The sequence below is a fragment of the Pan paniscus genome, chromosome 7 (assembly GCF_029289425.2).
Source record: "Pan paniscus chromosome 7, NHGRI_mPanPan1-v2.0_pri, whole genome shotgun sequence".
Classification (NCBI taxonomy): domain Eukaryota; kingdom Metazoa; phylum Chordata; class Mammalia; order Primates; family Hominidae; genus Pan; species Pan paniscus.
In genome coordinates this window covers 22,317,744-22,343,315 of record NC_073256.2, presented here as the reverse complement: position 1 = coordinate 22,343,315, position 25,572 = coordinate 22,317,744, and the positions used below count along the sequence as shown (strand labels likewise).

Sequence of the window (25,572 nt, the reverse complement as noted above, 5' to 3'; positions counted from 1 at the left end):
TTTTTTTTTGAGATGGAATCTTGCTCTGCTTCCCAGGCTGGAGTGCAGTGGCACAATCTCAGCCCACTACAACCTCCATCTTCTGGGTTCAAGCAATTCTCCTCGCTCAGCTTCCCAAGTAGCTGGGATTATAGGTGTCACCACGTCCAGCTAATTATTGTATTTTTAGTACAGACAGGTTTTCACCATGTTGGCCAGGCTGGTCTCAAATTCCTGGCCTCAGGTTATCCCCCTATCTCGGCTTCCCAAAGTGCTGGGATTATAGGTGTGAGCCACCATGCCCAGCCCTCTTGTTCTAACTCTGCCATCTCTTTGCAGTCTCCACTGAGCAGCTTTTCCTGGGCCCGTCCTGCTCCCCTACAGAGCTGCACTCTCAAACCACCCCCCAATGCCCCCTGGCCCTGGCTTCTGCCGCGGGGCTTTGATACTCAGCTGGTGAGGTCTAGAGGGTCAGAGGGTGCCAGACTTCTTAGATAAGCCAAGGCAGGAGCCCTGTGCTGGGCTGTGGGTAACCTGCCCCCTTCCCGCTGGGGCCAAATAGAAGGGGGAAAGGCTGCCCCCAGAATACGGGGCCCTCAGAGGCCCTGGGGATCTGTGCTGGCAGTCAGGAGGACTGTCACCTCAGTGCAGTTGCCTGCAAGGAGGGCTGTGCAGGAAGCTGCATGTTGTTCAGAGAACAAAAAAAGGAAATTAAATGCACCATCTCGTTATTAGCATGAACTTTTGAGGCAGACACTTAAATATGCATGCCTAGACATTGTAAAACTTGGGGGAAATGTTAATTTCAATAACGCCACTTCTTGAGCTTGCAGAAACCATTCTTTTATCTCCCTTCCTAGTCATTTAGGGTCTCCGTCCCTCAGAGTGGCAGCGCCAAGACAGCCGGCCTCACTGGGTTTTGTAAGCTGTGCAAGGTGAGATCCCAAGCCCTTGCCTGGAGACCCATCTTAGGAAAATGTTAGAACAGGGCAACAAGTTGCCATTTCCTCCCTCCTTTCTCTTCCCCATACAAAAATCAGAAAGCACACTAGCCCAGTGCCCAGCCACAGTGATGAGGAAACCCCACCCAAAATCCTGGGTTGTGCCCCTGATACCAAAGACCTGCAAAATTGGGACTCACCTGCTGCAACCCTAGCCCAGACCTGTGTACATTTCAAGGATGGCTGGACTCATGGCCGCCTGGGACGTCAGGGTGGTACAACAAAGTCCTCTTAACCTAAGACTGTCGGGGTACAAGGATCAGCATTTTTTCATTTCTCTTCAAGGCCAGATGGTAAATAGTTCAGCTTTGCAGGCCATAGGTCTCTGTCCCAACTATTCAACTCTCCATTGTAGCAGGAAAGCAGCCACAGACAATATGCACTGAAATGGGTGTGGCTGTGTTCCAATAAAACTTTATATGTGTCAACAGGCAGGGGGCTGGTTGTGGCGTGTGGGCTACAGCCTGCCTCCTCTGCTACAGCGTGATCTCCAAGGACCCATCCATCTTGTAGACCAGCAGCTGGCACACAGGAGCTACTCAGATACTTGAAGGAGGAATGGAGAAGGCAAGCAGCCCCCAGTGTGCAGACGTAAGGGTCTCCCAGCAGCACCATCCTTTGCCATCTCATGCCAAGGGACAAAGCCAGAGCAGGGCTCTCCACCAAGGCTGGGTTCTCTTCCAAGGAAATGTGATAACAGGACGGAAAGCACTGTGGAAGGATAGGGGCTTTGGAGTCCCACAAACCACAGTTTGCAAGACCAGGAGCATCCTGCACTTCCTTGCACACATCCTGGGTGGGTGCTGGAGCATCTAGACTTAGAGTGAATCTTCTCCCCCTCCTCCTCCAACTGGCCTCCATTACACTTCTAGCAACAATGTGGTGTATGTACACAATGGAATACTATTCAGCCTTTAAAACGAAGGAAATCCTGCCATTTGAGAAAACATGGATGAGCCTGGAGGATATTATGTTAAGTGAAATAAGCCAGGCACAAAACGACAAATACCACATGATCTCACTTATATGTGAAATCTAAAAAAGTTGAACTCAGCCAGGCGTGGTGGCTCATGCCTATAATCCCAGCACTTTGGGAGGCTGAGGCCGGCAGATTGCTTGAGCACAGGAGTTCGAGACCAGCCTGCATAACATAGCAAGACCCCATTTCTACAAAAAATTACAAAAATTAGTGGAGCGTGGTGGTGCATGCCTGTACTCCCAGATACTCAGGAGGCCGAGGTGGGAGGATTGATGGAGCTTGGCAGGTCAAGGCTGCAGTGAGCCAAGATCATACCCCTTCACTACAGCCTGGGCAACAGAATGAGATTTTCTCAAAAAAAAAAAAAAGAAAGAAAGAAAGAAAAAGAAAAGAAAAAAGATGAATTCACAGAAGCAGAGTAGAATGATGGTTGCCAGGGTGGGGAAGTGGGCAGATGCCAAAGGACACAGAATATCATTTTTAGAGAAGAAGAATAAGTGCAGGAGGTCCATGGGACAACATGTTACCTATAGTTAATAACAACATATCATACACTTGGAAATCACTAAGAGAGTAGATTGTTTAAGTGTTCTCACTACAAAAAAATAATTCTGGGAGGTGATATGTTATTTAGCTTGATTTAGCCATTTCATAATGTATACATACTTCAATCACATCATGTTGTATACCATTTTATACACAATTTTTGCCAATTCAATAAATTAAACAACTCCAAAAAACAAGACATTCTCTTTACAAAAATAATTATTAAAAATTAAATTCAGAATTCTATTTTATTTATTTATTTATTTTTGAAACAGAGTCTCGCTCTGTAACCCAGGCTGGCTGAAGTACAGTGGTGCGATCTCGGCTGACTGCAACCTCTGTCTCCCAGGTGCAAACGATTCTCCTGCCTCAGCCTCCCAAGTAGCTGGGATTACAGGAGTGTGCCATCACACCTGGCTAATTTCTGTATTTTTAGTAGAGACAGTTCTGCCATGTTGACCAGGCTGGTCTCGAACTCCTGACCTTAGGTGATCCTCCAGCCTCGGTCTCCCAAAGTGCTGGGATTACAGGTGTGAGCCACTGCGCCTGGACAGAATGTAAAAGATTGTTTAATTCAATTAAAACATTAAAACACAGATTCTATAAGTGGTAATTGTTCTAACATGTTTTGGTCAAAATAGTCTCCTTGCTTATCCACAATTAAATGGTTAATTGATATTTGATTGGATTTTGATAAAGTTTTCAAATCATGATTGACTTTTCCAATGTACAGTAAAATGTGTTTTGAATATATTGCATAAAAATTAATATTTAAAAATGGTCAGGCATGGTGGCTCATGCCTGTAATCCAGCACTTTGGGAGGCCAAGGTGGGCCGATCACTTGAGGTCAGGAGTTTGAGACCAGCCTGGCCAAACCTCATCTCTACTAAAAATACAAAAGTTAGTCAGGCATGGTGGCACGCACCTACATTCCCAGCTACTTGGGAGGCTGAGGCAGGAGAATCGCTTGAACCTGGGAGGTGGGCTCCCCAGGCTTAAAGCAAAACCCCCATCTTGTCTGTCTCCACTCTCATCCCAGGCAATCGCGGTCATTTCCACAGCCTCAACCACTGTCTACCTGGGATGCCTCCCAAGCTCAGGTCTCCAGCCCAAACCTGCCTTCCTAGCCCCAGACCCATCTGTCCTGGCATACATTGCCCCCGAGTCCCCAGCAACCTCAGCCAATGAGTCCAACGCCAACTTCCAGTCCTTCCTTACACTGTCAGCCCTGAGATCAGACTTGACCATCCACCTCCAGTACCTGATAGGTCCGTCAGTCCTTTGGAACATATCCCACCAACATTCCCCAAACCAGGCACCGGACTCCACACATCAACACCGTCACGTGAGTCACCAGCATCCCTGGCAGGGACCGCTGCCCCAGCCTCCAACTCATCTCCTTCCTGTCCCTTGAGTTCTGTGTCACATTCCAGAGGCCACAAGAAGAAAAATGACCACCTTAATGAAATTAAAAGAATTGAGAAGACATTTCTCTATGGTCCAAAATCTTTCCAACTGAGAAACACATATCAAGATCCAGCCTGCTGGCCCTGCGGTTAAATATTCCTGAAATAATTAAAGCTCAGGGCAACAACACAGCCCCCACTCCACAAGTAATCCCAGCACAGTAAGACTTGCTTCACTGCAGTGGCTTGAAATGTCCAGTGTGTAACCTGCCCCTCTCGGTCGTAGCTAACAGGAATGTGCTCCGTGTCTTCTTCCTGCTCAAAGGACCATCCACCAACCTACGCAGGCAGCACTTTCAGCCAGGCGGGGATGGGAGAACTTCCTACCATTTCCCACTTATGCACTGCATTCCTCAGGAGCCTGCCTCACAAATTACAAGACCGCCACAGCAGACACAACACGTTCCAGCAGGTGGCCATGTCTTCATGTCAGCTAGAAAGATCATCGTCAGGGAAATATCTATATCTCCGCAGAGAGAGCTTCAGCCTGTGTAGTCCAGCTGTGCTCACATGGAAATCCAGAAACCCAGATGTTGGTCCAAACACCCTGTCTCAGGGAGCTAGCTCTGCAGGTCCCCAGCGTGGGAGTGAACTGGGTGGGCCACCTGACCTGTCTGCCCACATCCCAGCCTCCTGGAATCCTGGACCCTGAGAACCAGGGGGATGTGGTGGGGAACAGGCAAGTCTTGTGCAGAAAGCCAAGATGCCACCCAAATCCACTCTGCAGTCTAGGTGGGGGATATTCTGGTCTGCACCACACCAGTGCATGACGGGATGGAGGATGGAGTCTAGACAAGACAAATGTAGAAAGATATAGCCCAAGTATTTCGTGCTTTGTCTGTGTTACAATGCTATGCCCAGCCCAGTGTGGTGGCTCACACCTGTGATCTCAGCACCTTGGGAGGCTGAGGCAGGCGGATCACCTTCAGTCAGAAGTTTGAGATCAGCCTGCCCAACAGGGTGAAAACCCATCTCTACTAAAAATACAAAAATTAGCTGGGTGTGGTGGTGGGCAACTGTAATCCCAGCTACTCTGGAGGCTGAGGCAGGAGAATCACTTGAGCCCAGGAGGTGGAGGTTGCAGTGAGTGGAGATCATGCCACTGCACTCCAGCCTGGGCAACAAGGTAAGACCCTGTCTTAAAAAAAATAAAAATAAATAAATGCTATGCCCAGTATTTTCCATGTACAGTCTTATTATCTCAGTAAATCCCATATAACCTTCCTATTAAAGTGTATCTCATTTATCTCCATTTTATAGATGAGAAAATTGAAGCCCCTGGAGTACTATTAATTTTCCAAGACCTCATTGCTCATAAAGGGTACAGCAGGAACCCAAGCTCGACACTCTCACCCTCAAACATTTCCACAAGTGTAGACCAATGGCTCTCAACTGGAGTGGTTTTGCTCACGTACCACTCCCTTGCCCCACAGCATTTGAAACCATCTGGAGACATCTGGGGTAGCCATAGCTGGGAGGGTAGAATGGTACCTAGAGGATGGAGACCACAGATGCTGCTAACCATCCTACAATACACAGGACGCCCCCCCCAACACCACCACCAATGGCCTCACCCCAAGTGTTGTGACTGTGCCAAAGCTGAGAAACCCAGGTTTCTCCTCAGCAAGAAGGAAAACCCTTGCAACGTGGATGCACCTCTACAGGAGCCCCAGGCTGACAATAACCTTCCTGATCTGGTTTCAACCCTGGATGCTTTTACCTGGTGCGTCCATCAGGGATTTCAGGGACTCCAGTGAGTTATTACCCTTGAATGCTCGGTTCTGCCTGACAACCCAGAAATCTCTGCCGAGGTGTGTGGTTTTGGGGAAGGCTCAGCAAGTGGTTGAGATTGACAACCAAATACCCAGGAGAGACTTTTCTCTCCCTCCAGGAGGAGCTATGGGTCAGACACACCCTGGGATCATTCAAAAGCCATCAATAAAGGCTTGGGGAGGGCCAGTTTTTCTAGGCCTTCTCAATGGGGTGGGTGTTTGTGGATACACAAGAAGCCTGTGAAACTTCTGATATTGGCAGGAAATCAATGCCCCCCACCCTCCACTACCACGCCTCCCCACCATAAACACATGCCCTGCAGCAGGACTTGGCACTCACGGGCTCCTGGGGTCCCCTTTTTACCTGCTAAAACATCCTCTAACCACCACCGAATAAAGCAACCACTTGCCACCCAACCACGAGATCACAGCCTGGGAGCCACTCCAAGGGACATCCAATCACATTAAAACCTCATGGATCCAGAGCACCAGGCCTGGTGATGAGAAAGAACATTTTATCCTTAAAAGCATCTGAATGCCCATGCTGCTTCTTACAGAGAAAAGTCCAAAATAATCTGCTATTAAAGAACGAGGATGATTTGACATTTTTACCAAGCTAATGGTCTACGCAGACAAAATCTCATAAAAGGGCACTCTGTTCTTCTGGATCCACTCAGACATGGCCTGTGAGTGAAGAAACGGGCTCTCCTCCTCAAAGAAATCACTGCTGATTCTCACACCAGCCTGACACTGCTTCATGGGTTCTTCAAAGAGAGTATTCCCATAGAAACTAAAACGGAAGAGGAATGTGTCTGGCGGGCATTGTGGGCAGCAGTGGGCTTTGGGCCAAATTTTAAGTTTGAAAATCAAGATTCCTTCTTTTCGAGGGGCCGCCGGACTGAGGAGATAGAGGCACCGTGAAAAGAGGGTGCCATATTCAGATTCAGGAAACAAGGATGGTTTCTGTTCAGTTCCTCCATCATCCTTCAGGTCATGTGATTCCCATTTCCCTTTGTGGACCAAAAAATTCAGTAGGGTGTCTGCCTTTTAAATATTTCATTATCAACATATCATCCTTTTAGCCTCCAGAAAGCATTTTAACATGGAGATTCTGGCTTAAGACTCTTGTGGGTCTCTCTCTCTCTTTTCCTTGAAACGGTCTCACTTTGTCACCTAGGTTGGAGTGCAGTGGCGTGATCACAGCTCACTGCAGCCCAACCTTCCAGGCTCTAGCAATCCTCCCACCTCAGCCTCCCAAGTACTTGGGACTACAGGCACACACCACCATACCTGGCCTTTTTTTTTTTTTTTTTTTTTTTTTTTGGTAGATATGAGGCTTCACCATGTTGCCCAGCTGGTCTTAAACTCCTGGGCTCAAGCGATCCTCCTCTTTTGGCCTCTCAAAGTGCTGGGATTATTGGCTTGAGCCACCATGCCCAGCCAAGAACCTTGTCTCTTGTGATGCACCCCAGAACAAAATATCACTGCAAAAACACACCAAGACATGAGTGTTAGTCCTAAGTCCCATTTATCCACCATACACTATGTGCCAGGCACAACGCTAAGTGCTTCTATGGACAAGAATCCCTTAATCTCAGCAGTAACAACCCCAGGCAATGGGGCCTGTTGACAGATCCATTTGCCACTGAAGACAGTAAGGCTCAGAGAGGGTAAGTGGCTTGTGCCATGTCAGCCAGCTAAGGAGGGGCAGAACCAGGATGCAAATCCCAGCCGCCTGGCTCCAGACTCGCATTCCCAAGGTGCCACTACGTTTGGTCACTCCACTGCATTCTGGTATCCTGGTCTTTGGCAGAGTCCACGTAAAAGAGGGAGGTAGAGGGAGTGAGAGGGACTTCACGCAATAAAGTTTCCCGGCGTTACACTGCCACCGTAATTGTGTCCCCAACCAGGACCTCTGCCTTCTCATCCTTTCCGTCATCGGCCCTGGAAAACCTTCCAAAGAACTATCGTCCTTCTCCCGGGATCTCAGAGAAAATTCGCCTGATTTCAGTGTCCAGGTGACCCAAGCTCTAAATGCGGTAACGTGCACGGGGAAATGAGGATGTCACCATGAGCAAGCCTCCCAGACAGCATCCGGGAGCAACCCCAAGACTGGGCAGGGGGGGCTCTGATGCCGCCCACGGCAAGGAGGGCTGCCAGTGCTGCCTAAATGGGTTCAGAATGAAGGCCGCCCTCTCTCCCATGTGGGGCTCATTAACGACGAATCCAATTATTAAGACAAGCTCAGCTGAGCAAATGGTCAAACATAAAAACATGTGGAAGGAACAAAGAGGTCAACCCCATTATCCATCAAAAACCATCAAGGTGGCGGCCCTCACTGAGGGGTACAGCTCTCCAGTGGGCCCTCATCTGCCCTCCAAACCCACGTGCCTCCCCAGTGGAAGGCCAGCAAAACCACACAGGAAGACTTGGCGTAGGAAAGCAGAAAGTGAACCCCAGGAGGCCAGGATGGCCACGGAACCCCATCCCACACACACACAGGCCCGGTGACTCAGGGGCTCACGTGTGCAGGACACCGGGAGCTCGCAGAGACAGCGCCCCGGGGGATGCAAGGAACTTTGCCTCTCTGTCTCACTCTATAGGGACGGAAAAAGGAGAGCGATTTCTGGGATGGAAGCCATCTGCCTCCTCTCAACTCTCGCTGCCCAACCAGAAAGGGAAGAAAAACAGGAAGATGCGGGACAGGTGAGGAGCTGGGCGAGCGCCGCCAGCCCGCAGCCCAGCAGAACAGGACTTGGCCAAGCCTGGTGCCAGGGACTTCCCCCCTACCCCCACCACAGGCCCCTCGCCAGGTGAGAGGCACCGACAGAGTCCCAGACAGATGCCCCAGACAGGATGCCCAGAGCAACCCCCGCCCCTTCCCATGCTAGGGGCCTCCAGGAAGCGGGGCTCCCCCTCCCCTTTTGGCTAGCCACAGAGTCCAGCGCATCTCCTGGCCAGCGACGTCGTGGGAGAATTAGGAAGTCGAAGCCACACAGCCGAGAAGGGGCAGCTGGCGTCTCGGAGGTCGTCACGAGCTGTCACTCCGCGCCCGCTGGAGTTGCCGCTCAATTACCAACTTCAACCCGGGGCCGGCCACGGAGCCTCCCGCCGACCCTACCCTGTGACCCCGGCACCCCCGGACCCCAGCGCCCGCGTCACTTACTCCTCTGCCGTCGCCACCTGTCTGGGTCCCGGTCTCCTTCCTGCCTGGCTGCGGCGCGTCCTCCCCGTCCTCGCAGTCCTCCGGCTGTGCGCTTCCCCCCTCCAGCAAGAGCCGCAGCCTCTTCTCTTCGGGAGGGACGTCGTCCTCCGCCATCCCTGCCTCGGGGCTTGCCAGTGGCTTCAGATCTGCCCGAAGGGCTGGCCATGGCTCCGGGGGCTCGGCCTGCACCTGGGGAAGAGGAAGGACCCGGCGCGAGTGGCCTGTCGGCGGAGGTGGGGCGTCTGAGCGCGGGCTCGTTGGGTCCGCGCCGCGCTGAGCTGGGCATCGGGGCCGGCGCGGGCTCTTCCGCGGGCCGCTCGTGGCTCTCTGACGCCCTCTGCTGGCCCCTCGCGCGCACCGCGGACACGCCGGGCCCTGGCCTGTGCTGCGCTCACCTGCCCTGGACCAAGCAGTCGCGGTCCCCTGCCAGTGGCCATGTCCGCTCTGGCCAGGCCCTGCACCTCCTCCCCGCCCCAACCAGGTTGCACCCCGACGGTCTCCCTTCCCAAGGAGGAGAGAAGAGAAGGGACGCCCCGAGAGGGTGGACATCGGCCACAGCCACCTTGTCTTTGCTCTTACCCTGTGTCTTCCATGGTTTGGTGGTGGTGGGAAAACCGAGGCTGCTCAAAACTCGTGGAGAATTCCGCCTGCAGGATGACATGAATGCACCTTCGCATGGCCTATCAACAGATCTTTTTTGAGCATCACTGTGGACCAGTCGTGGTGATGGGGGAGGGGATATTGTGGTGAACATGACAGGCATTCCCTTCACCCAGTGGGGCTCAGTGCTGGGTGAGAAGGCATTGAGAATGGACATTGTCAATTGGTCAAAAGGAGGCCAAGGAGAAGTGCTGGGGGCATGGGAACTGAAAAAGACAGGAGGCTCAGCAGGTCTTGGAGCTGGGAGAGGGACAACAGCAGCGGCTGTTCCAAAGGAAGCAACAGCTGTGAGAGGCCTCAGAGAGTTGTTCTCAGCCCAGTGGAGGGTGTTCAGGCAGAGGGAACAGCGTGTGCAAAAGCCCAGAGGCTGGGAAAGAAGCAGAAAAAGAACTGTGGGGCTGGAGCGTGGTGGGCAAGGGGCGAGAGGCGTGGTAGGCGGACAGATTGCCTGGGACCCAGCCGTGCAGGGGCAGAGGAGATAGGGGAACCTTGCAGGCCCCCAGCCGGGGCTGAGGCACAGATACAATGCAGGTGGGCAAAGGGAGGAGACATGGAGAAATATTTTGGAGGCATGCCCTGATGAATGAGCCCAGGATGAACCCTTAGTGTCAGTGTGGAGATCCTTCCTTGGTTGTGTGATGAGCTGAACCCGAGTGTATTTTGTGGACATCGAAGTGCTACACCCAGAGTCCAGGACAGGCTAAGTGAGCACCAGCAGCTCCTGGCCCACCTCAAAAGCAGGAGAGACAGGGGAGACTGGGGAGGCCGGGGTGGAAGGGGAAGCCAGGAAGGCAGGAGAGGCCAGGGAAGCAGAGGAGGCCAGGGAGGAAGAGGAGGCAGGAGAGGCTGGGGAGGCTGTGTCCTTTCCATGATTCTGTTCAGGATCCTAGGCCCCTGTGCTCCCTGAGCTTCCCCACCCCAACCTCTGGAACGATGTTGCACAATGGTCTCCCCACTAAGCTCCTGATGGCAGCCCCTACCCTGCTGTGCTCCCTATTTCAACCCTAACAGCTCTCACAGTGGGCAGCACATAATAGGTGCTCAGGAAACACTGGTAGGAGAGCACGTGGGTCTGCTCAGCACCTTCCTCTCTCCTCCAGCTCTCCCCTGTAACGAAATAATTCTGATAACGACACATGGGCTTTGAGACCCTCTTCTATTACTTTCCATATGCTAATCTATCTATACCTCACAGCAGCCCTGGGGGTGGGTGCAATGAGGATGCCCATTTTATGGAGGAGGAAACTGAGGTATAAAGAGGGTAAGTGACATAGACACACTACAGGGGCTGGGGCCAAGTGATCAGAGCACTCAATCCCCAAAGGCAAGGTGGATGCAGTTACCATAAAAGACAGCAGAGTCAAAGCTGCAACCAGAATAGCCTGACTCTCAGAGACCTATGGTGCCAGCTGATCGTGGCATTCCTAGAAGTGAAATAGATAAGAAGCCTGCCACATTTTTACTGGATCTGTGTTTGCAGAAGAGTTCTAGGTCAGGTGAGCGGAAGTCTAATCTGAATCATAAAAACAGAGTGACAGTCCCCCGTCAATTCCCAGACAGAAGCCAGTTCACAGACCCGGAGTCCCTTGTCTGAATGGGAAGCCAGCTTCCCTCCAGAAAGGACTCGGCTCCACTGCCAAAAATTTATACTGTCAATCTGTCTCCCAGCCTGCCCCCAAGGGAATACACAGCCTTTTACCAGGATGACTGAAGAGGAGAAAAGGAACTAATGAGACCTGTGCAGGATCACTGGACACAGGCTCTGAACTGGCACTAGGCTGAGACTAGGGCCTACCAGTCAGAATAGGCATTTTGGAGGTCAGGTGAATGTTGGTGCAAGTTCATGTCATGGTACATCCATTGGGTCCCCAAATCCATCCTCTGGTTATATACAAAATGGCCATATTGTGATTTAAATTCAGGGCATCCAACATAGAGGCTGGGCTCTTACTCATGAAACATTCTGACACTAGTAACCAATTTAAAAATGCAAACACCTCCTGGGGCTAGCCAGAGTCCTCCAAACAGTCATGCAAATTGGTCCTGTCAAGGATTTCCTCCTACCCACCCCCCTGGATAAAGAAGAGCTTTATCCAGGAAAAAGAAGCAAAATAGAGTTCAGCAGAAATTGAGAAAATAAGCAAATAGAGTTCAGCAGAAGAGGTAAGAAAGTAAGTTTATGTTTGACCAGGCACGGTGGCTCATGTCTGTAATCCTAGCACTCTGGGAAGCCAAGGCGGGTGGATCACGAGGTCAAGAGATTACACCATCCTGGCCAACATGGTGAAGCCCCGTCTGTACTAAAAATTCAAAAATTAGCTGGCCATGATGGCACACGCCTGTAGTTTCAGCTACTCGGGAACCTGAGGCAGGAGAATCACTTGAACGCAGGAGGCAGAGGTTGCAGTGGGCCGAGATCATGCCACTGCATTCCAACCTGGTGACAGAATAAGACTCGATCTCATAAAACAAAACAAAAGAAACAAAAAAAAGTAAGCTTATTTTTAAGCCTGAACAAGTGTAGTGGTTTAGGGGTTCTGCAAACACGGCCCCGATCAGGCTACAAGATGTTGTGGCAGCAATAGTTACACCCAGTCACTCCTGGCCGGCTGAGCCACTTTTCAAAACACCCTTGCACGGCTGTGCAGAGCGACTGGCTCCACTGGCAGCCGGCAAAGCCATAATTCACAGTGTCACCACTGCCCTCAAACCCCTTCGGTAAGCACTTTGTTTTATTGAGACGGAGTCTTGCTCTGTCATCCAGGCTGGAGTGCAGTGGCACAATCTCCGATCACTGCAAGCCCCGCCTCCTGGGTTCATGCCATTCTCCTGCCTCAGCCTCACAAGTAGCTGGGACTACAGGCGCCCGCCACCATGCCCGGCTAATTTTTTGTATTTTTCGTAGAGACGGTGTTTCACCGTGTTAGCCAGGATGGTCTCTATCTCCTGATTTTGTGATCTGCCTGCCTCGGCCTCCCAAAGTGCTGGGATTACAGGCTTGAGCCACCGCGCCCGGCCTGGTAAGCACTTTTAATCAATGCAACAGGAATAAACATTTGCTGCACAGCGGCAATGTGCAGGCAGGAACATGCTTCCACTCAGGCTCAGAAAGCAAAACCTCCTAGCTGTTTGCATCTATGCAAGAGCTCGCAGGAAAAGCCCTCTGTGTGGCCGCCAGCCTCACACACTCCCCCAAAGGGGTGAGTTTCTTTTTCCGTGTTAATCTATGCTCTGACGTGCCATCTGTCAACCACCACACCATTCTCAGTTGCCATTTCTAAGCATCTTTCCCCTGTGAATGGTCACCAGACCTGCCCTGCAAGCCCCCAGGTGACATTGAACTTAAATGAGAGAGAAAACAGGTTTCAGGGTGGATTTCAGTTCAGCATCTTGGAGTCTCCGTGTGGACATGAAATCTGTCTCCCCAGCTGTGGGCTGTATCTTTGTCATCTGGTTTGGTTCTTGGGGAGTTGGAAACTCGTGGGCACCTTTGCAATTTGTCAAGAAGCTGCACGGCCCTTCCAACAAAAGCAAGGATTACGAACAGAAGCCCAAGGCTTCAGATCAAGGTGCAACTTAAAGCAGCCTCAGTGTAAAAGCGAACAGGAGTCAGACGGATGCCTAAGGCAGTGTCTAGTCCCCAGGACAGCTATAAGGCAAAGAGAAAGAGAGAGAGATACAGAGACAGAGAGACAGACACAGAAAGACAGAGAGAAATGGGAGGAGACATGAGGCACCCAGGCCTCTGCATCAAAATCCCTACAAGAGAGGCCTCCTAAAAATGCAGGAGGCTGAGGTGGGTGCACACAGAAGTTCAAGACTAGCCTGGGCAACATAGCAAGACCGTGTGTTTACAAAAAATACAACAATTAGCCAGGTGTGGTGGTGTATGTCTGTGGTCCCAGTTACCCAGGAGGCTGAGGTGGGAGGATGGCTTGAGCCCAGGATGTAGAGCTGCAGCGAGCTGAGATAGCACCACTGCACTCCAGCCTGGGTAACAGAGTGAGACTTCATCTCAAACAAATTAAAATTTTTTTTTTAAAAAGGATCACCCTGGCTACTTGAATGGGTAATAAGAAGGTAAGAGCAGAAGCAAGGAGACCAGCAGGGAGAATCTGCAGGTGGGAGTCCACAGAGGCTCAGACCAGGCTCGCGCTGAAGACTGGCTGAATTCTGTATATATTTTGATGATGAAGCAACTCACCGACTCTTGAAGAGTGGGCTCTAGGAGACTGTATTTTTAACAAGCTCTCAGAGGATTCTAATGCAGGCTGAAGTTGAAGAACTGGTTTAGGTGAAGCTTCTGTTTCATCCTTGGGGAAGTACCTACTGACTTTTCTCTAAGCCACCTCAAAAGAGGTGCTAGACAAGATGTGCTCCAATGTCTGAACATGTGTGCACAGCTCTAGAGCCAACCTCAGGACACTGAGTCAAAGGTTAGGAGTACAACAGTGAACAACCACTGTCCTCTTTTCAATGAGCTTTACATTTAATGAGAGAAATAAAAAGAAAAAAAAAAGCATTTTCAACTCAGAATGGTAAGAGTTACGGTGACAGTATGCCTGGGGGCAATGGGAGCAAATAGAAGGGGCACCCGATTGGCCAGTTGCAGTTGTTCATGCCTGTAATCCCAGCAATTCGGGAGGCCAAGGTGGGTGGATCACTTGAGGCCAGGAGTTCGAAAACAGCCTGGCCAACATGGTGAAATCCTGTCTTTACTAAAAATACAAAAAAATTAGCCAGATGTGGTGGCGGGTACCTGTAATTCCAGATAGTCAGACGGCTGAGGTGGGAGAATTGCTTGAACCCAGGAGGCGGAGATTGCAGTGAGCCAAGATCGTGCCACTGCACTCCAGCCTGCATGGTCAGAGGGAGAATCCGTCAAAAAATAAATAAATAAATAAAAGCTCGGAGGTGGGTGGGCATGCAATCTCTATCAGGTGGTGAGAAATCCTTCTCCACCACAAGACTCCTCAGATGGAGACTAGAAAATGGTGGGAACTAGCCAGATTGATAGGAGAGGTATGGAAGATCATTCCCAGCAGAGGGAAGAGCATGTGCAAAAATCGAGACGTGAGAGGGTGAGGAGCTGAGAGATGTTCATATAATTCAACAAGATGGTTGGCTGGACCAAGGCTGTGGCAGTGAGGATGGAGAGGAGACAGTAGACTAACTTGACTGAGAAAGAGGGAGGAATGAAGGAGGAGGCCCAGGTGTTTTGGAAGCTGGGTGGATGGTGGTGTGAATCTGACGTGGTGAGCCCAGGCAGAAGAGGAAATCAGGAGAGGCAAGGTAAGATGAGGTCAATGCAAGAAAGACAGCCAAGTGGAGATAACAACTGGGCCGTTGGATTCATCAGCCTGGAGTTATACAGAGAGCTCTGGAATGGAAATAAAGAGGAAAGGACTTTGGGAATAGGTGAATCCTCCCAGAATAATGTGTAGAGAAAGGAGAATAGAACACAGGGGACAGAAAAAGGGAAGAGATTTGTTATTAAAACCAACCATCCATCAGACATCTTCCAATAAAACACTTGTTAGAGGTTTCCTCAGTGTGAGTTATTCAGGACCAGAGCTAAAGACCATATTCCCAATAAAATCACTGCTGGGAAGGTCTTCATGAAAACATTTAATGCTGCTTTTAAAACAACAACAACAACAAAAAGGCTTTAGCTACTGCACAGATCCTGGAGCAATTTTTTGTCAAGAGTCTATCAAACATGAATCTGATCTGACTCAAGGAGGTGTCATATCAAGTGTAGAAATCCAATTCCAATGTCCATAAGAGCGTTTCTGCCAGGTACAAGACCCTAATCCAGTTGAAGTGATTTTCTATTGATTAACAGTCTGGGAATACACAGGTTGTTGGTTTTTGAGATTTCCCTCCCTGTGCCTTCATGCCAGCTGTGAAAGAGTCAAAAGGCTCCTAACTGTCAAAATAAAAATGGCACTTGGTCACGGAGGAAACAGATTATAGGTCAAACCCATTGATGACTTTTTAACTATGAGAAGCCATTAATGTTACTGAATGAGCAAATCTGTTTGCATAACCAGATTTTTAGAGGCTACTGGGAATAAAGGTTTTCCTAAGTGGGTGATTTGTACAACGATAGCCTTTGGGTCTCTGATGGAACAGCTCTGATGAGGAAATGTTCCTTTAATTATGTGGAAGGCCAATTACCACCTTATAGCCACATTGTTTTGCAGATTGCATATAATTTCACCATTTCCATAGCTTCAGCACTATAATTCTGGAGAAAATTCAGGCACCAAGGAGACACTTGAGGCACACTATGCTGGAGACAAAGATGTTTTAGCGAATTCAATTTAAGCTTCAACATTAAAGTTATTTTGTTGAATAAAACATGATGCAATAATGAGCTTGTGTATGTCAACTCTATAGTGCAGGTAATAATAGCTAGAGAGAGCATGTCCCATCTCCTCTTTTTAATGCTCATTCGAGTAATACATAATGCTGTAGAGAGAACCTTTCTCTAATATGTGCTTCATCTCAGGCTAAGCGTGTTTTGGGCAACTGTGCTTCATGAAAAAAAAAAGATAAAGGATCTAATTTTGGAGCCATTCACAAAAGTGCTACCACTTGATTTTTTTTTTTATACTCTGAGATTTCTTATTCCCAGTGCCTACCAGAAATGGACTTTCTGGAGAAGCTCAGATTAGTCACTCCTTATGAGAGGTGACAGCATGCTGGCAGCCTTCACAGCCCTCGCTCGCTCTCAGTGCCTCCTCCGCCTGGGCTCTCACTTTGGCGGCACTTGAGGAGTCCTTCTGCCCGCGGCTGTACGGTGGGAGCCCCTGTCTTGGCTGGCCAAGGTTGGAGCTGGCTCCCTCAGCTTGCAGGGAGGTGTGGAGGGAGAGGCATGAGCCAGAACTGGGGCTATGCATGCTGCTTGCCTGTCGGCTGAAGTTCCAGGTGGGCATGGGCTTGGCGGCCCTGCACTGGGAGCTGCTGGCCGGCCTTGCCGGCCCAGGCAGTGAGGGGCTTAGCACCTGGGCCAGCAGCTGCTGTGCTCGACTTCTCGCCGGGCCTTAGCTGCCTCCCCATGGGGCAGGGCTCAGGACCTGCAGCCCACCATTCCTTAGCCTCCCCCCTCCGTGGACTCCTGTACAGCACGAGCCTCCCCGACATGCACCGCCCCCTGCTCCACGGCCCCCAGTCCCATCGACCACCCAAGGGATGAAGAGTGTGGGCGCACGGAGAGGGACTGGCAGGCAGCTCCATCTGCGGCTCCTGTGTGTGATCCACTGGGTGAAGCCAGCTGGGCTCCTGAGTCTGGTGGGGACTTGTAGAACCTTTATGTCTAGCTAAGGGATGGTAAATACACCAATCGGCACTCTGTATCTAGCTCAAGGTTTGTAAACACACCAATCAGCACCCTCTGTCTAGCTCAGGGTTTGTGAATGCACCAATTGACACTCTGTATCTAGCTACTATGGTGGGGACTTGGAAAACCTTTGTGTGGACACTCTGTATCTAGCTAATCTAGTGGGGACGTGGGGTGTCTTTGTGTCTAGCTCAGGGATTGTAAACGCACCAATCAGCACTCTGTCAAAACAGACCACTCAGGCTCTCTGTAAAATGGACCAATCAGCAGGATGTGGGTGGGGCCAAGTAAGAGAATAAAAACAAGCTGCCAGAGCCAGTAGTGGCAACCCACTGGGGTCCCCTTCCACACTGTGGAAGCTTTGTTCTTTTGCTCTTTGCAATAAATCTGGTTGCTGCTCACTCTTTGGGTCCACACTGCCTTTATGAGCTGTAACACTCACTGAGAAGGTCTGCAGCTTCACTCCTGAGCCAGTGAGACCACGAACCGCACCAGAAGGAGGAAACTTTGAACACATGTGAACATCAGAAGGAACAAACTCCAGACACGCCCCCTTTAAGAACTGTAACACTCACCAGGAGGGTCTGCGGCTTCATTCTTGAAGTCAGTGAGATGAAGAACCCACCAATTCCGGACACACTTATACAGTTGGCACTGGGAGGTCTGTATGGAGCAAGTGAAGAAATCAGCAGAGTGAAGATAGAGGGAGAACAACCTGATGGGGGAAAGCAAAGTTACTGCCATGTTGGTTTCAATTCTGCCACTCATGAGTGAGACCCATGACTTCCTGTCTGTAGGACTCTGTTGATCTTATCTGTAGAGCGGAGGAATAGAAGGGCCTTTTAAAGTATTAACATTTCCTGACCTATCTGTAAAACACTTTCATTCAAACTGATGGGAATCTTGACTACTTTGCCAAGAGGACATAATAATCATCAAGCTGAATGCACCAAACAACATTGCCTGAAACTATCTAAGCAAAAACTGAGAAAGTTACACAGGACAGACAAACCTCCTATGAGAGTAAGAACTCTTCAGCACATGCTTAGTGTGTCAAAGACAATGCTGTGTTCACACCATTCCTCTTCCTGGACATGCAGAAAGACTACATTTCCCAGCCTCACTTGCAGTTAGTTTGGAACCATGTGACTGCATTCCCACCAATAGGAATGTAAGAAATCACTTCTGGGCCAAAGTTATCAAAGGCAAGTGTGAGCTATGTTCCCTCTCTCCCTATCCATATGGCTACCAGTGATAATCTCTGAGATGGCAAAATTAAAAGATGGAAACCTCCAGAATCTCTGAATCACTGTTGGACAAGGGCGCCCAAGGAGAACCCCTGCCCTGCACCAGACTATGCTATGGGTGCCAACCCACTGAGAGTTCAGGGTTTATTCGTCTCAGCAGCAGTCTATTGTTACACTGACTAACATCCTAAGGTCTGAGACATCTAGCATATTGTTAATTAAAGCTAGATTTTAATTACACTGAGAACCTTATCTATTGAAAAATAAAAACTCTCCTAAAAAAACAAATAATCCACATTCCTTGTAACCACATGTGGCAAATTTGCCAAAAACAAAAAAACTGGCCACATATTAGGCCATAAAGAAGTCTCAACAAAATCCACTATACGATTGACATTGTCCAGACCACATTTTCCCGACCATAATGCAACAAAATTAGAAGTCAACAGCAAGAAGATAGCTAAGCACAAGCACACATTTGGAAAATTAAAAATATCCTTTCAGGAGTTAAATGAAAAATCACAATAGAAATTACTAAACATTTACAACAGAACGAAAATACAACTTTATATATATATGCATATATATAGTATATGTTTATATATATTTATATATTTTTATATTTTATGGTATATATTTATATATTTATGTATATATATATTATATTTTTTTTGTGAGTCTTCCAACTTTGTTCTTCTTTTACAAGGTTATCTGGGAAATTCTGGGTTTCCTGCAATTCCTCATACAGTTTTATGCTGTTTGTCAATTTCTGTGGCTGGGATGAACTTATAGCAGTTCTCTTAGACCAGGGTTTGCATGTCGCTGTCTAGAGCCCGGATCTACTGCACCATGTCCGCCTCACTGTCCATCAGCTGGGCAAGAGGGCACTCTCTAGGCAGCTTGTCTAGGTAAACTTCCGGGTCGAAGTGCGCCCCGTTCAGATGGATAGGGTCCAGCGGGAAAGGCCCCGCGGGAAGTCCCACCGCCTCCCCTTCCGAGAGGCTGTTGTAAAGCTTTAGAATCCTGTGCGTCTTCCGCCGACGCTCCGTGAGCCTCCACATCCAGCCCTTCTGGGGAGTCCCCAGGTCCACACCTCGGGTTAGGCCCAGGGACAGCTGCCGCCGCCATAGCTCCAACTGCAGCCCACAGGTGTAATTTTTATATTTTTAAGTTGGATACATGGAGCTACTTGGCTTTTGCTTTCATCACATCGTTGAGGAAAGAGGTGGTTGCTTATGGTACGCCTGTTTTTACTGCATCCTGTAATGGATGAGAACCTTCCTGTTGCAGAGAGCAAAACACTGAACTAAATTGTGCTGCAACACAGCCCTGTGATGGGGGATTGGGAGTGATCCTGCAAACGGTTGCAAATTTGCACAGTGACAGAGACAATCGTTTGGGCAGCTGTTCACTATAGGAAAAGGCAATTGACCAAAAGCCACTTACAGAGCTATCTCAATACTTTCATTTTATTTTAACTTTTGGCAACAGGGTGCAATTAAAGGAGAGAAAGAAAACAAAGTGATAAGTGTAAGATAATGTACACACATGTGTAAAACAAAATGACAAGACAGGATGACTACTTGTCTCTTGGTTAGCTCCTTGGGCTCTATGTCTCCTTCCTCAGAGAACCTCGTTTTCCTTTGTCCAGATTTCTTAGGGTGGATAATCCAGGCACCTGCTCCCCCATGATGGAGGTCAAAGACGTCCCTGGAGCCGCCTCCCACTGCATCTTATCCTGCACTGCCCACATGGACACAACTTAGCCGATTAGACTTCCTCTCAGAACTTTAGTCTTGAGCAAAGAGATTAAAGGGTGAAGTGACTGAAGGTATGCCCTTCCAAACTGTTACGTGAGCTAATGCCTAAAGTTTGCCAAGCCCATCCAAGAACTTTTCTTCGTAATTTTTATTTATTTTTTTGTGACAGAGTCTTGCTCTGCTGCCCAGGCTGGAGTGCAGTGACGTGATCTCGGTTCACTGCAACCTCTGTCTCTCGGCTTTAAAGGAGTCTTCTGCCTCAGCCTCCCCAGTAGCTGGGATTACAGGCATACGCCACCATGCCTGGCAATTTTTTTTTTTTTTTTTTGTATTTTTAGTAAAGACAGGGTTTCACCATGTTGGCCAGGCTGGTCTCGAACTCCTGACCTTGTGATTCACCTGCCTAAGCCTCCCAAAGGGCTGGGATTACAGGCGTGAGCCACGCACCCAGCTTCAAAAAGTTTTAAGCAGAGCTCAGAGGTCTTAACCACAGGCACATCGGAGGAGCATTTTTGAAATATTTTCCAGCTTCCTCAGTAAGAATGGAAGCCAAACTCCGAATTGATGACTCCTTTGAGGAAGTTCGAGAGCTGTAAGGAAAGCCAGGAACAGGGGCAAGGGAGAGATGCGTCCCGAATGATCCTGTGCCAATTCTTTCTGGAATCCATGATGTGATCTCAGCTGCTCTTTCTATACATGACACAGTGATTGTGGCACCAACTGGTCTAGCTGTGGTCTCCAAGGAACCCCCAAAGGGAAGGGCACAGTGAGCAGGGGCATAGACCTGAGTGACAAGGATTTGAGAGGGCAGGTTGGATGCAGGGAGAGGACTGGCCAAATGCCATGTGTCTGGACGTAGACTGACTGGTTCAAATTGGACTTCACCCTTTTTGACTTCGTGATCTGGTACAAGCTACATGAAAATCCGTTGCACCTTTTCTAGTCTGTAAAATCATCCTGAAATGTGCACTAATAACGTGGAGACTACACAGTTGAAATGAAACAAGCTGCATAGAGCACAGAGCTCAGAGCCTGGCCTTTAGGAAGCCCTCAGTAAGGGTTCATGATGCCATGGTGTCTGTCGTCATCCTCTTTATCCTCATCATCACCTTCATAATCTCTTTGTTGTTCTTAGGGAATAGCTTAGAGGGACTGATTCTCTGCTATCATGGGTGAGATGTCTATGAAAAGGACAACCAGTGGGGGAGGAAAGCAAAATTTTGAATAAGATTTCTGAGACCCCCAGCACAACCAAGAACAGAAACTCCACAGTCGGCTGAGCAGAGAGTTGCATATTGGTCTCCTCCCATCTACCCACCGCACTCTCCTGTTTGTCCTGAGGATGAGGAAACAAACAAGGCTCCCGACCGCCCCTCAGCACTCACTTGAAGGGGTGGCCTCCCCCTCCACACCTGTGGGTATTTCTAGTCGGGTGGGACGAGAGACTGAGAAAAGAAATAAGACACAGAGACAAAGTATAGAGAAACAACAGTGAGCCCAGTGGACCGGCGCTCAGCATACCAAGGATCTGCACCGGCACCGGCCTCCGAGTTCCCTCAGTTTTTATTGATTAATATTTTTATTATTTTAGCAAAAAGAAATGTAGTAGGAGGGCAGGGTGATAATAAGGGGAAGGTCAGCAACGAACATGTGAGCAATAGAATCTATGTCATAATGAAGTTCAAGGGAAGGTACTATGACTGGACGTGTACTTAAGCTAGATTTCTGTTTCTCTCCACCCAAACATCTCAGTGGAGTAAGAATATAAAGGCAGCATTGCTGCAAACACGTCTCACCTCTCAACATAGGGCCGTTTTTCTCCCATCTCAGAATTGGACAAATGTACAATCGAGTTTTATGTCGATACATTCAGTTCCCAGCGGCAGGCAGGAGACAGAGGCCTTCCTCTCTCTCAATTGCAAGAGGCTTTCCTATTTGACTAATCCCCCTCAGCACAGACCCTTCACGGGGGTCGGGCTTGGGGACGGTCAGGTCTTTCTAATCCCATGAGGCCACTTTTCAGACTATCACATGGGGAGAAACCTTGGACAATAAGCCTCTTTCAAGGGCAGAAGTTCCTGCGACTTTCCACAGTGTATCTTGCCCCTGGTTTATTGATACTAGAGAATGGCGATGACTTTTACCAAGTATACTACTTGGAAACATCTTGTTAACAAGGCATGTCCTGCACAGCCCTAGATCCCTTAAACATTGATTTCATACAACACATGCTTTTGTGAGCTTCAGGTTGGGTCAAAGTGGTTGGTTCAAAGAGACTGGGGAAAAGCTATGGATTAACAACATCTCAGCAAAGCAATTATTGAAAGTACAGGTCTTTTTCAAAATGGAGTCTCTTATGTCTTTCCTTTCTACATAGACACAGTAAGTGTATGATCCCACTTTCTTTTGCCTACATTCACTGAACTGCCCTTTCCCTCTGCTGGGCCATGACCACAGAGAACATGTCCACTGTCCTCCCTGCGTGGTGCACCATGGAGGCTCAGACTCCATCCTCAAGGCTGGCAAGAAGACAGGGTGAGACATCAGACCGCTGATAAAGGTGACGGGAGTGCAGTCCACAGGACTGCAACCTCACACTGCAGGGCTGGAAGCACAGACCTACTATTTACTGTTCTGTGACCTGGGGGGCTCAAGGCTCAGAGCTCCTCATTAGCCAAAGTCGCCCAAGTTCCCCAACCTCTAAGGATTTCCTCATAATATTGCAAGAAGAAGAAGAGAAAAGTGAGTGCCTATAGAAGCTTTGGGGCTCTTCCTCTAATCAGGAGAAAGCTGGTGTGTATTCTTCGCTTCTTTCTTTTCTTTTTAAACATCCAAATGCTGCAATTTCCATCTTCTATTATGGGAAAATGTACCACGTATAAATATCAAAAATTATAAATACATATTAGTTCATAGAGAACGGCCAGTAAAAACATTTACAATTTCCATTCTTTTTCAGTTCACAGTTTAATGACATTAAGCATGTTCCCATTGTTTAGCAACCATCACCGCCATCGTCTCCGGAACAGTTTTATCTTTCAAAATGGAAATTCCACCCATTCACCAAGCTCTCCATTCCTGTCTCTCACCCACCCCTGGGGCCACCTTTCTAGTTTGCAACTCTATGAATTTAACTACTCTAGACAATTGATAGATAAGTGGAATCATACCGTGTTTAGTTTTTTGTTTTGGAGATAGAGTCTTTGTCACCCAGGCTGGAATGCAGTGGCATGGTCTGGGCTGACTGCAACCTCCACATCGTGGGTTCAAGCGATTCTTGTGTCTCAGTCTCCCGAGTAGCTGGGATTACAGGCATGCGCTATCACGCCCAGCTAATTTTTGTATTTTTAATAGAGACGAGCTTTCACCATACTGGCCAGGCTGGTCTCGAACTCCTGACCTGAAGTGATCCGCCTGGCTCAGCCTCCCTAAGTGCTGGGGTTACAGGTGCGAGCCACTGAGCCTGGGCCTGTTTATCCTTTTGGGATTTATTTATTTCACTGACGATAATGTCCTCAAGGTTCATCCATGTTGCGGCCTGCGTCAGAAGTGCCTGTCTCTTTTTTTGTTGTTGTTTTTTGTTTGTTCATTTGACTTTGTTTTGTTTTGTGTTTCCATGGAGTCTCACTCTGTCGCACAGGCTGGAGTGCAGTGGCACAATCTGGGCTCACTGCAGCCTCCTCTTCTCGGGTTCCAGCGATTCTTGTGCCTCAGCCTCTCTAGTAGCTGGGACTATAGGCTCACGCCACCACGCTTACCTAATTTCTTTCATTTTCAGTAGAGACAGGGTTTCACCAAGATGGCCAGGCTGGTCTTGAATTCCTGATCTCAGGTGATCCGCCCACCTCGGTCTTCCAAGACGCTGCGATTACAGGCGTGAGCCACTGCACCGGCCAGAAGTGCCTGCCTTTTGATGGCTGAATAGTCTTCCATTGTATGAAGGAACTGCAGTGTGCTTTTTCATTCATCTGTCCACAAACCCTTGGGTTGCTTCCACATTTTGGCTGTTGTGAATAATGTTGCTATGAATATGGGTGTACACAAATCTGTCTTCCACTCCTGGCTTGTAATTCTTTTTGGTAGGTACCCACAAATGCAACTGTGGGAACATCTGATCATTCTGTTTCTAATTTTTCCAGTACACGCCATACTATTTTCCCCGTTCCTTCATGGTTTTACATTCCCTCCGATCAGATTCGAGCATTCCTACTTCCCTCTAGTCTCACCAATCCCTGTTTGTTTATCATACCCATCCTAATGTGTGGTATCACATTCTTGGTTTGATTTGCGCTTCCCTATGATGTGCGATTTTTAACATCATTTTAGATGCTTATTGGCCATTACGATATCTTCTTTAGGGACACGTCTACTCGAGTCTTCTGACCATTGTTGATGGGATGCTTTGGGTTTCTTGTTGTTTAGTTCTAGCTGTTCTTTATATATGGTGGATATCAGCCTCTTTTCAGATATATGCTTTGCAAATATTTTTCCTAATCCATGGGTTATCTTTTCATTCAGTTAACAGTGTTTTTGCTGCAAAAAAGTGTCTGTCATTTAGATGTAATCCAAGGCATCTAATTTACTTCTCTTGCCTATCCTTTTGGTGTCATATCCCAGAGAACATTGCCCAATTTGATGTCATGAAAGTGTGGCCAATGTTTTCTTTTAGGCATATCATACTTTTAGCACTTGGGGTGAGGTCTTTGATCCAGTTTGTGTTAATTTTTGCACCTGGTGTGACATAGGGTCCACCTTCATTCTTCTGCATGTGGAAATCAAGTTTCTCCAACACCTTTTCTTGAAAATGCTGCTTTTTCACCAATGAACTTTCTTAGCACTCATGTGAAAAATCATGTGAACATATAGGTGAGAAGTTCTTACTGGGCTCCATAGCAAAAAAAAAAAACAAAAACAGAGAAAAGATAAGCATACAGCATGGGCCGGGCGCGGTCGCTCACGCCTGTAATCCCAGCACTTTGGGAGGTCGAGGTGGGCGGATCACCAGAGGTCAGGAGTTGAAGACCAGCCTGACCGACAGGGAGAAACCCCCATCTCTACTACAGGCGCATGCCTGTAATCCCAGCTACTCCGGAGGTGGAGGCAGGAGAATCGCTTGAACCCAGGAGGCAGAGGTTGCAGTGAGCCAAGATTACACCATGACACTCCAGTCTGGGCAACAAGAGCGAAACTCCATCTCAAAGCAAAAAAAAAAAAAACCAGCATGATTTCAAGAGCAGAAAGAGAAGAGCTTAAAAACCATCATAATGAGAAAGTTAGGAAGCTTCTTACCAAAGCATCTGGAAATATGCAAGCAATTCTTGTGAACTAAAATTTTCATACTGTACTATCAAACACTAGCACTCACTTATTCCTTCCTTCTGTATTTTGAGACCCAATTATCCACTTGTCTTCATTCCCTATCCCACCCTTTTTCTTCCTAGCATCTGCTAACCAACTTTATACTCTCCACCTTCCTGAGATTCCTTTTGTGTGTAGGTGTGTGTGGGATGGAGTCTCTTTTTGTTGTCCAGGTTGGAGTATACAGGCACAATCCAGGCTCACTGCAATCTCCGCCTCCCAAGTTCAATCGCTTCTTGGGCCTCAGCCCTCG

General features: G+C 48.6%; 1 protein-coding gene across 1 annotated transcript in view; it reads right to left on the bottom strand.

Annotated features, from left to right (window-relative positions):
- Nucleotides 1–9,492: 9,492 nt before the first annotated feature.
- LOC106634351 (uncharacterized) overlaps nt 9,493–25,572 on the bottom strand; it is a 133,784-nt gene continuing 117,704 nt past the window's right edge. Inside the window, exon 5 of the mRNA XM_063607039.1 lies at nt 9,493–9,596. Coding sequence (XP_063463109.1) covers nt 9,525–9,596 — 72 coding nt within the window. The 3' untranslated portion in view covers nt 9,493–9,524. The remainder of the gene's footprint in view (nt 9,597–25,572) is intronic.